General features: G+C 37.3%; 1 protein-coding gene across 1 annotated transcript in view; it reads left to right on the forward strand.

The window, feature by feature from the left end:
- DDX52 (DEAD (Asp-Glu-Ala-Asp) box polypeptide 52) overlaps positions 1-12,721 on the forward strand; it is a 32,494-nt gene that overhangs the window by 12,199 nt on the left and 7,574 nt on the right. The window contains exons 5-10 of the mRNA XM_006833626.1: positions 2,698-2,841; positions 3,439-3,550; positions 4,516-4,588; positions 5,049-5,252; positions 11,830-11,920; positions 12,172-12,184. Of these exons, the coding sequence (XP_006833689.1) occupies positions 2,698-2,841; positions 3,439-3,550; positions 4,516-4,588; positions 5,049-5,252; positions 11,830-11,920; positions 12,172-12,184 (637 nt within the window). The remainder of the gene's footprint in view (positions 1-2,697; positions 2,842-3,438; positions 3,551-4,515; positions 4,589-5,048; positions 5,253-11,829; positions 11,921-12,171; positions 12,185-12,721) is intronic.

Here is a 12,721-nt window from a genome sequence, read left to right on the forward strand (position 1 = left end):
TTCTTGCTAGCAATGATTCTACTTAGGGAGTAAGTATGTTACTGACATAGGCTAATATCTGAGAAGACCCTGAGAAACAACTGATTCCAACTAATTTTCAGAGAGATATCTATTTGCATAGAATCCTTTTCAAGCACTGAGTGATGGAGAGCTAGAGAGTAAAAGTGTACAGAACTAACACTGGTGCCATATCAGTGCCCCTGATATCCATGTGACTGGCAAGTATATAAAGAGCCCCTCATGATACAGTAGTTTAAAGGCCCAAATGCTAACCAAAGGCCAATAGTTTAAACAAACAAACTGCTCCACAAGAGAAAGATAGGACATCCTGCTTCTATACAAGGTATAAAGAATAACTACACCCCACTATAAGTTGGATACACTTAATAACAGTGTTTTGGGGTTTACAATCATGTGACCCTTTGAAAGAATGCTGACTTTCCTGATTACTTCATTGTAAAGTTCATTTTCCCATCCAGCAGCATTATACCTACTCTTGTTAATTGTTATCAAGTTTATTCCAACTAACAGTGACCCCCATCTGTGCAGGTAGAGCTGTGTTCTATAGAGGTTTTTTGTGTTTGGTTTTTTCTTTAAGTTTTTATTGTGGATTGAGTGAAAGTTTACAGGGCATATCAGTTTTACATTCAACAAATCATACATTTCATCACAATGATTACATTCCTCTCCATGTACCATCCATTAACAGTATTTCTCTCTATTCACTTTAGCTCTTTCTTTAAATAGAAAAACATTCAGGCATATATAATTATACCACCAAAGGGCACATTCTGCAAGTCTGCCTCATGACCACCACCTCTTAGTCCCTCTCTTCCCATGAATCTAGAGTCCTCAGCCGCTCCCTGTCTCCATGTCCTCATCTCTGCCTCTGTCTCTGGTGTTGCTGCTTCTCTGGATAAGGTCCTGCATTCTACTTTGTGCTCTTCTCCCTTGGTGGTCCTAGGGTCCTCTGTTTCTGGACTATAAAATTAACTGCTCCCCCATTTTTGTTACAAAACTTCTACATTGACAGTTGTGACAGTGGCAATTAGTCGTGACAACAATTACTCACTATTGAATCCTAAGAATCTTATCCCCATCTATTTTAACCAGACCCATCTAGACAAGATGAAAACTATTCAGTGGGGACTATTTCTTCCCCCCCACACTCTTAAATTAAGCTCCCTCTTGAAACCTTGTAAGCCAGTCACTTCGTGCCTTTATTGCCTCCTCGTTTTAGGTAACCAGTGTTTCCTATTTCTTTTTACTATTGAAATAAATTTACATACAGAAAAGGGCATAAGTTTTAAGTACACTGTTCAGCGAGTTTCAGCAATGTAGTGACCACCCTAATGAAGATATAGTACATTCCCAAACAAAAAAAGAAACCCAAACTCACTCCCATCAAGTTGATTCTGACTCAGCGACTCTATATAGGACTGTGCAAAACTGCTCTGTAGGGTTTACAAGACCGTAAATCTTTAGAGGAGCAGACAGCAACATTTTCCCCCTACAGAATGAATGGTGAGTTTGAACTGCTGATCTTTTGGTTAACAGCCGGATGGTTAGCCCACTGTGCTACCAGGATTCTTTAGAGCATTGTTAGAGTCCCAGAAAATTCTCGTGTGCTTTATTTAATTCAAACCTCACTCAGGAGCACCCAGAGGCAGCCAGTGTTGTGATTTCTGTCCCCAAATGTTTTGCTTCTAGAATTTCATATAAATGATAATATGTTATTCACTATTTAATTTTTGTCTTTTGCTCTGCATAATGTTTTAAAAGTTTCATCCGCATTGCATATGTTAGTAGCTTGTTAACTTTTTATTGCTGAAAGTTTTACATTGTATGATTATAGCACAATTTAGCTATCCGTTAACCTATTGATTTTAGAAGTAAACTTAAAAAAACTTTGTAGAGATGAGAAATTTACCCCCCATATAACCAAGATGGTCTCGAGTTTTGGTAATCAAAGGGTGTGAGTTACCTTTTCATCCATACTAGTCCTTCTCATTCTTCAGGAACTAAAATGATAACACATTTGCATATTTGAATGATACTATAAAATTCTGTCTTGACTTTAGCTTAAAGCTTTAAAAGTCTCAGTGACTATTTGAAGACTGTCACTTTTAAATGATTGTTGCTCAGTCATAGCCACTTTTGTGTGTGTGATTTGGGAGGGGTAAAAATATATGTGACAACTACCTGTCATTTTAACTTACTTCATTTGTATAGTTCACTGACATTAATAATGTTCATCATGTTGTTCAGTCATCACGTTTCCAAGTTTTTTTCTGTCACCCTTAACGGAAGCTCTATGTCCCCTATGCAGTGTCTTCCACTTCCCCCTCCCTATTGCTCACCCTCAGTAGCCAATAATAAACTTTGGTCTCTATACACTTGCATGTTCACTATGAGTTGGAACCGACTCCACAATACTTAACAGCATCAGCATATTGTTTACTCGGTTCAGGTTATATAGATGGACCTAAGTGGCAGTGCCCAGAAGCTCCTTTGGGGGGGTGGTGGTAGGGGTGGGAGGTGTTAGAAAAGCAGTGATGTGTGTAAGTTTTAAAAGCACATGGGGACTTGAATGATTAGATTTATTATAATTCTGTCATTTCTGTGGCTGACAGCATTTTTTGACTAGGCTATGAAAAATGTAGGCACTTCTTGTATGTATTATACTCATGTTTTTAGGGTCGAGAACTCCTGGCTTCTGCTCCTACTGGATCTGGAAAGACTCTGGCTTTTAGCATTCCCATTTTAATGCAGCTGAAACAACCCACAAATAAAGGCTTCAGGGCTCTGATTATATCACCAACAAGAGAACTTGCCAGTCAGGTATGACTTACAGCTTTTGAGTGTTCAGTGATCTAATAAAAAGGTCTGAAAAAAAGCACAATCTTCATTTCTGTCATATATATCCTACTGCATCTGAGCATGTCTTAAGCACTTCCATAATTTTCTAAAAGATGATGGTACTAACACACTTCTTGGAAACTGCTCTTAAGATCATTGAAGCTGAAAGGCCACTATAATATAAGCTCTAAAACTTATTTTTATCACCTAGTAAGATGAAACCTTACCGCAGTTTTTGAGAAATTAAAACCACAGTTCTCCTCCACCCTCCCAATATGCTTAAGTATGAAGTATGATAATTGGCTTATAATTTTGTTGTGTTCTAAAATGACTATATGGCAAACTAAAGAAATGTTTGTAAAAAGTCTCTTAGAACTAGTTTACTAGGCTTAACAAGACTACCAAATCTTATTAGACATTGAAGTTTTGATTGTTAAAATTCCAGATTAATCTTCAGATGATTATTGCAGGTTTAATTTCAAAAATTCATGGGTCAGTTGATTTTGTTAATAAGTAAAAAGGTTATGTCTCTTATCCATGTACCTAAGCAGCTACTGTTTTTATTATTTTCGTTTTTAGATTCACCGAGAGTTACTAAAAATCTCTGAAGGAACAGGATTCAGGATACACATGATTCACAAAGCAGCAGTGGCAGCCAAAAAATTTGGACCTAAATCATCTAAGAAGTTTGGTAAGCAATTCATTCTTGGACATGTAAGAGATTCGGAAATTGCAGGTATACTAACAGCCACCTAAGTGCAGTCCTCTGTATAATTGGTTTGATTTTTAGAGGAGCTAAAAGAAGCACTCCTTCCCCTCTTCTTGCTCCTACCCAGTAGCTCTGTTAATGTAGACCACCGATTCTTTACTAGATTCATCTTTGACTTCCTGCTATCTTGGAGACATTTGTCAATATTTACAAAATTTTTCATTGTCATCTTTAGTGAGGGGAGCTGTGGCTTCTACTACTAGGTGGAGGCTAGAGATTCTGTTAAACATCCTAAAAGACAGCCCTTCAGAATTTAGTTATTTAAAATTACGTAACTGCCAAACCACTGACAATCATGACACATATTTTAGGTGGACACAATTGAATCTATGACACCTTCCTTTAAATCACTGGTTTTCTCAAGTTGCCACGTGAAACCCTAGGCAATACTCTAACAATGAATGGCTAACTTCCCTATCTTTATGTCCTCCAGAGAACAGAGGATGTACTTTTACTTGTCTTACCTTGAACTTCTGAGTAAAGGTTCATTTAAAGAGGGTTTTTCTGCAAAATAAAAAAAAAGTTTAAAAACCAAACTGCTGAATTATAATGTTCTTGCTTCTCTAAATTGAGAAGGCAGTTTAAAAATAATAAAATGAGAATAGGGATACAGCAGTTTGTGCTATGATCAATTTAAAAAATCAAATGAGGCTTCAACAACTTAATGGAAAATGGAATTAAAAGAATGGAATTTTTCAAATAACATTTTAAAGCTCCTTCATATATTAAGCTTACTAATAAGGAAGAATTTTGTTGTTGGGTTAGTGAGTATTACCACTCCTTCCCCTTCCCACTTTAAGTTATTAACTGAAATTCAAGGAAGATGAATTTCCGAGGTCAAGATTAACTCTTGTTTTTGCAATTTGCACCATTTGTTTTTTCTATAGATATTCTTGTGACCACTCCAAATCGACTGATTTATTTATTAAAGCAAGATCCTCCAGGAATAGACCTAACAAGGTACAGAGAATATTTTCATGTCCTTTATGTTTGTTTTCCATTTGATTATATTTTATCTTTAATTTTTTATTATCTTAATTACTCCTTAGAGCTTGCTATCTGGCAACTTGTAGTCAGTGATGGTCTTGAGAATAAGGGTTTTTATTAAATCCGTAGGAAAAGAACAGACCTGGAAAAAGTTACATGTATTTATAAGGAGTTAGTGCAGAATTCCACAGACCTTTCACATCTCCACAATGACAGTAGAGTTCAAAAGGTGTATATGAGTTTCTGTTATTGCTGATTGGAATGTCATATCTTTGAGGTTTACCTTTCTCCTTATTTTTCTTACGCTTCTTTCTGTTATGATAAAATAAATCTGAGAGTAGAATCATGGTCTGACTTCCTCGTGTGTCCTTACCATTTAATTTTTCTTGGATCTGCTAGTTCGTTATCCTCAAGTTGCTTTGTTACTTCTTAGTGTTGAGTGGCTCATAGTGGATGAATCAGACAAATTGTTTGAAGATGGAAAAACTGGGTTCAGAGACCAGCTGGCATCCATTTTCCTGGCATGCACATCCCACAAGATCAGGAGAGCTATGTTCAGTGCCACTTTTGCATATGATGTTGAGCAGTGGTGCAAACTCAACCTGGACAATGTCATTACTGTATCCATTGGAGCAAGGTAATTGTTCTTCCACATTGTTTCACTGCTTTTTTCTTTAATTATAAGTCAGTATTTTACACTGAAGGTGGTAGATTGCTTGGCCTGAAATTAGTAGGGAGAGAATTTTACTGATAGAATCATATTCTTTTAAGTCAACATTGAATAGGAATCCTCTGTTCTGAATTCTAAGAGAGCTTCTAAAATTATCATTTTAGTATCCCTATCATACTTTTGAAGTCCTGGTTTGGTGCTGTGGGTTAATGCGCCAGACTGCAAAGCCATTTGAACTACAAGGTCGGCAGTTCAAGCTCACCAGCTGCTCCTCGTAAACCCTATACAGGGTTGCTATGGGTCAGCACCGACTTGACATCACTTAACACCAACAACAAATCGTACTTTTGGATTCCTGGTGTGGCACTATTGGTTACTTGAACCAAAAGGCCTACGGTTGAAGTTTACCAGCTGCTCCTCGGAAACCCTATACAGGATCGCTATGGGTCAGCACCGACTTGACATCACTTAACAACAACAACAATTCGTACTTTTGGATTCCTGGTGTGGCACTATTGGTTACTTGAACCAAGAGGCCTATGGTTGAAGTTTACCAGCTGCTCCTTGGAAACCCTATACAGGGTTGCTGTGGGTGGGAACCTGACTCGAGGATACTTAACACCTAAGCTCATACTAGTAGATGACCTTTCCCACACAGAAACTATGACCTAAGGCTTGTGGCCATCCAGAGGAGTTAGCTTCATGATGGCTTAACTAGCACCACATAGAAAACTGAAAAAGCCACTGCCTTTGAGTGAATTCTAACTTATAGGTCAGGGAAGAACTGCCACATAGGGTTTCCAAAGCTATAAATCTTTATAGATGCATACTGCCTCATCTTTTTCCTGATGGGTTTGAACCACTTACCTTTTGGTTAGCAGCCAAAAGCTTTAACCACTACACCACTAAGGCTTGCTTAAATAAATGTTCTCTGGTAAAAAAAAAAGTGATTATGGAAATTTTAATAAAGTATTATGCAACCCATACAAATGATAAACATGAATACTCAATAATAAAAACATGAAATGTACCAAGTATGAGTCTAGGAAAATTTTAAGTCATCAAAAATAGAATGGAATGCATAAAGATTGATGTCCTAGGCATTAGTGAGCTGAAATACACTGGTGCTGGCCATGTTTATCAGATAATTATGTGGTTTACTAAGCCAAGAACAACAAATTAAAGAGAATGGTTTCACTTACATCACAAAGAACATTATAAGATTTATCTTGAAATACAATGCTGTCTGATAGGATAATATCCTACAAGGAAAACCAATCAATGCAACTGTTACTCAAATTTGCATACCAACGACTAAAGCCAGAGATGATGAAATTGAAGAATTCTATCAATTTCTTCAGTCTGAAATTGATCAAACATATAATCAAGATAACACTGATAATTGATGGTGATTGGAATTCAGAAGTTGAAAAGAAGATGGATCCATTGGAAAAATTATGCTTTGGTGATAGAAATAATACTGGAAATAACATGATAGAATTTTGCAAGACCAATAGAAATTTGCATTGCAAATCAAATACCTTTTCAACAACGTAAACTGACTATACATGTGGACCTCACCAGATGGAATTTGTAGTGTTGTTAAGTGCCATCTAGTTAGTTCCAACCCATAGCAACCCTGTCTGGGGTTTCCAAGGAGCAGCAGTTTTGTTTGAACCGCTGACCTTGCAGTTCAAACCAACCGACTTTGCAGTCCAGTCCAGCACATTAGCCCAGAGTGCCACACACACCAGGACAAGAATGAAGTTGATTTCATATGTGAGAAGAAACTGGAAAAGCAAGCTAGCTATCATTAGCCAAAGTAAAGCCACAGTTTGACTGGAACAGACCCATCAATTGCTCATATGCAAGTTCTGGCTGAAGCTGAAGAAAATTGAAATAAGCCCACCAGGACCAAAATAAACAGGAAAGAAAGAAAAGACCAGAATGGATGCCAGAAGAGAGTCTGAAACTTGCACTTGAACATAGAGAAGCTCAACAGAAAATTTCAAAGGACAGCTTGAATGACAAACTATTATAATGCAATGTGCAAAGACCCGTTGTTAGAAAACCAAAAGAAAACACACTTGGTATTTCTTAAACTAAAACAACTATAGAAAAAGAAAATCAAGCCTCAAGTTGCAATATTGAAGGATTTTATGGACAAGATATTCAGTGATGCTGGAAGCATCAAAAGAAGATGGAAGGAATACACAGGGTCTCTCTGTACCCAAAAGAATTGGTTGATGTTCAACCTTATCAGGAGGTAGCATGTGATTAAGAACTGATGGCATTGAAGGAAAACTCCGAGCTGCACTGAAAACATTGGTGAAAAACAAGGTTCCAGGAATTGATGGGATACCAATCGAGATGTTTCAACCAACAGATGCAATACTGAAAGTGCTTACTTGTCTATGCCAGGATATTTGGAAGATGGCTACCTATCCAGTAGACTGGTTCTTGATAAATGCCGTCTAGTCAGTTCCAACCCATAGCCACCTTGTAGAGTTTCCAAGGAGCAGCTGGTGAGCTTGAACCATCGACCTTACAGTTCAAATTGATTTTGCAATCCAGAGCATTAACTCACAGTGCCACACCAGGACTCTCTTCTAGTAGACTGGAAGGGATTCATATTTGTGCCCATTTCAAAGAAAGATGGTCCAAAGAATGTAGAAATTAAATAGCATTATTAATATCCCATGAAAGATTTGCTAAAAATAATTCAAAAACAGTTGCAGCAATTCATTTCAGAGAACTGCCAGAAATTCAAGCCAAATTTAGGAAAGAACATAGAATCAGTGATATCGTTGCTGATACATTAGATGAATCTTGGCTGAAAACATAGAACACCAGAAAGATGTTTATGCTTTATTGACTATGCAAAGGCTTTAGAATTGTGGATCATGACAGACTTTGGATAACATTGTGAAGAATGGGTATTTCAGAACACTTACTTGTGCTCATGAGGAACCTGTATGTACATAGCCCAAGAGGCAGTCATTCAAACAGAACAAAGGGGTGCTGAATGGTTTAAATTTGGGAATGGTGTACGTCAGGATTGTATCCTTTTACCTTACTTTTTCAGTCTTTATGCTGAGCACATAATCTGAGAAGCTGGATTATATGAAGAAGAATGTGACATTGGAGGAAGCGTCATGAATATCCTGTGGTGAGACATATGAAATAACCTTGCTTGTTGGGAGCGAAAAGTATTTGAAATACTTAGTGGTGAAGATCAAAGACTGCAGCCTTTAATACGGATTACATTTCAAAGTTAAAAAAAAAAAAATGCTAATGATATTGGCATGAATGATGAAGTAAAAGAGCTGAACAGAAAATTTTTTCAAAAAGCAGCTGAAGACAAATATTATAATGACATGTGCAATGCCCTGGAGTTTAAAAACAAAACAAAAAAAGGACACACTCAGCATTTCTCAAATTGAAAGAACTGAAGAAAAAATTCAAGCCTTGAGTTAGAATAATGAAGGGATCTATGGGCAAAATATTGATGGATAAGAAAGCATCAGAAGAAGATGGAAAAATACTCAGTCATTTGTACTGAAAAGAATTGGTTGATATTCAGTAGGTAGCATGTGATTAAGAAATGAGGGTATTGAAAGAAATCCAAGCTGCACTGAAAGCATTGAGGAAAAACGAGGCGCCAAGAATTGATAGATTGCCAGTTGAAATGTTTCAACAAATTGATGCTATGTTGGAGATGCTCACTGGTCTATACCAAGAAATTTGGAAGACATCTACCTGGCCAACCAATGGAAACAGACCCATGTTTGTGCCATTCCAAAGAAACATGACCCAGTAGAATACGGAATCATCAAAGTGTTAATATCACACATAAGTAGAACTTCGCTGATATAATTCAAAAACTGTTGGAGCAGTACATCCACAGAGAGCTGCCAGAAAAGAACATGGAACAAGGGATGTCAATACTGACGTCAGGCAGATCTTGGCTGAAAATAGACAATACGAAAAAGATGTTTACTTGTGTTTTGTTGACTATGCAAAGGCATTTGACTGTGTGGATCATAACAAACTATGGATAACGTTGTGAACACCTCATTGTGCGTATGAGGAACCTGTACATATGCCAAGAAGCAGTTGTTAAAATAGAACAAGGGGATACTGAGTGGTTCAGAATCATATTTTCTAGAAATATTGGCTGTAATCAGAAAATATAATACAAGAAATGGTATAACTACTTGATAAGGAATTCAGAAGAATGATATTTAAGTATCTTCAACAGTTTGAGAGAATGATTGAGACTACTACAGAGGAAAGCAAGGAAAATGTGACAAAACTTTAGAATAATTCAGAAAACAAACTGACATTTTGCAACCATACAAAAACAGCAATTAGAAAACCAGAAGATTAATACTAAGACTTTAGAAATAGATAATACATTGAAAGAGCAGGGCAAAGAAGTAGAACTGAATCAGTAAAAAGCTGCTGGAAGGTAAATCTCTCAATATTCATCTGCTAGAAGACAATGAAAAAAAATTATAAAAAATCCAGAGAACCTAAGATTTATTGGTGACAGTATGAAGAGGAATAACATACATAATTGGAATTCCAGAACTGTAAAAAAAAAAATAGAGAAAATTGTCCCAAGAGTATTTCAAAGAAAACTTCCTTAGCATCATGAATGATGGAAAGATACCCGTTCAAGTTGAACAAATTCCAACCAGGCTACACACCAAAAGAAAATCATTAAAACATAAAATCAAACTTTAAAATACCAAATACAAAGATTCCTGAGAGCAGCTCAGCAAAAACTAGAAGGTACCTACAAAGGAAAGTGAGAGTAAGTAAGTAAGGGCTTAGCAGAAACCTTGCAAGAAGAAAAGGGGATGACATACATAAAACTCTGAAAGAAAACAAAATTGCCAACCACAAATCATGTTGATGTTAATACTAACTTATAGAGACACTGTTTAGGGTTTCTGAAATAATCCATTAAAATCAGACCAATAGACACTTGAGTGGGATAGAAAGGAATATCGGCAAACTTGATTACCGAAAGCCTGTAAGCCCATCTTCATAAGCCCGTCTTGTAAGGAAATATCTAAAAGGGATTCTAGAACTTGCCCAGTGAAATAGGCTTCTTGTGGAGCCTTTAGAGTACAGGACCTTAGGTAGAATCCTGATCCCCATCCAGAACCTTCTGAAGTGGGACATTCCCATTTGAAAGAACATGTAGACCAGCCTGGAACAGCTAAGAGGAACAGAAGATACTTCTTTGAAAGAAAGAACAGCAGAAAAAAAATCAAAAACAAAAAGTGCAGTCTGATTGGCTAGTACAAGAGCAAGCAAGTTGATCACCAGGGAGCCATCAAGGCAGATAATCAAGTTCCTTTGGTACAAACCCTCCTTCAGGACTGAAACTGAGAGGGAACACATGAGCAGGCATGTAAGCTTGCTGGCGAAAAAAAAGAAATCAAGCTACATGTTAAGTACCATTGAGTCGATTCTGACCCATAGTGACCCTGTGTAGGGTTTCCGAGGAGCAGCATTACATTAGGCAAATCTGCAAAAAGACCCCTTAGAGTGTTAGCATAGATGTCACTTTGAGGAATAAGGTGGGCCTGAGTCAAACCATGGTATTGTCAGTCACTCCTCATATACATGTGAATAAGGAAAACCATAGAAGAATCGATGCATTTGAATTATCAAAGAATATTGAAAGTACCATGGACTGCTAGAAAATCAAACAAGTCTGTCTTAGAAGAAGTATAGCCAGAATGCTCTTTAGAATCGAGGATGGGAAACTTCATCTCTTGTACTTTAGACACGTTGTCAGGAAGGACCAGATCTTGGAGAAGGCCATCATGCTTGATAAAGTGGAGGGTCAGCATAAAAAGGAAAACCTTTAACTAAATGGTTGACACAGTGACAGCAGCAGTGGGCCCAAACATAACACTTGTGAGGATGACACATGGGACCTGGCCGTGTTTCATAGGGTTGATGAGTCAGAACAGACTAGACGGCACCTAACAACAGTTTAAGTGCCTTTGAGTTGGTTCTGACTCAGAGCAACCCTGTACAGGGTTTCCAAGGAGCAGCTGATGGGTTTGAACCACTGATCATGTAATTAGTAGTCCAGTGTTTCTCCTGCAGCACCAGGGATGGAACAACATAGACTCTGTTAATAAAGTTTTAATAGACCTCATTCCAAATGATCTATAAATTAGCTATTCATAGTCATTAAGTTCAGTCATGTAAAATATTTAAATGTTATTGCTTTATCCAGTAATTTTGCCTTTAGAAAATTTTTAATAGGTAAATAATTTAAAATATATTAATATTTATGACCACAGTATACTAGAATGTTAAAAATTATGCTGCAGGGTTGTTGGTTCAAACTCATCAGCTGCTCTTTGAAAACTCTGTCCAGGGTCACTATGCATTGTATTTGGCACATTAACAACAATTGATAGCAGAAAAGTTGATTTAACGTTCAGGAGGGAAGCAAACTAATGTTTTTTTGGCTTTTGCAAACTAAACTCTCACCACCACCCCCACCCGTCAGGAATTCTGCAGTAGAGACGGTAGAACAAGAACTTCTCTTTGTTGGATCTGAAACTGGAAAACTTCTGGCTATGCGAGAACTTGTTAAGAAGGTATATTTAAACTTCATTCTTTGGTAAAGGTCCCCATGCCTTTCATCACTGGTAGGATGCTGAGCACTATTCCTGCATCACGTTTAGTAATAATTCAGGGTTGCATTGTTAAGAAACACATTGAGCCAACTCTTGTCCTCAGCATATGGTATATCTTTTGTTCCTAGTTCTAGGTAAGCTAGGTGAGAACCACATCTACATACATAGCTGCCCTTTAAGTCCTCCATGCCTTCCCTGGTTTTTTTATATAGGAACTGGCATATGGTAAGATGAGCACTCTTAAGTGGGACTCTCTGTTTTTATCCCTTCAATAGTTCTAAGCAGAATCCTTAAATAGAGATTAAATAAGTACTGAGGGGGTAGGAGAATAATGAGAAATATAAATTCTTTTGTGAGAGGACATTGTTGTCAGATCTGACTCATCGTGACCATGTATAGGGTTTTCAAGGAGCAACTGGTAGATTTAAATCACCAGCCTTGAGGTTAGTAGTCCAGTGCTTATCCTACAGTGCCACAGTTTATGATAAAGTAACTTAAAAGACTATAAAGTTTTTCATAACGCATCCATGTAGTCATAATAGGGACATCAGGGTGATCTGAATAGGTTGAGGAAAGTGTTATAGAGAAAATGGCTGTAATCGGAGCTTTAAAGAATTTGTAGGACCAAAAAGTAGAGAAGAAGAATATTGAATGATGGTGGCAGCTTGAGTTAAGTCTAAGGAGTGGAGAGAAACATAAATACATTTTGCCAAAAAGGACTTTTGGGAAACATTAAGTACCGGCGAGTCAGTTCTGACTCAA

The sequence above is a fragment of the Chrysochloris asiatica genome, unplaced genomic scaffold (assembly GCF_000296735.1).
Source record: "Chrysochloris asiatica unplaced genomic scaffold, ChrAsi1.0 scaffold00007, whole genome shotgun sequence".
Lineage (NCBI taxonomy): Eukaryota > Metazoa > Chordata > Mammalia > Afrosoricida > Chrysochloridae > Chrysochloris > Chrysochloris asiatica.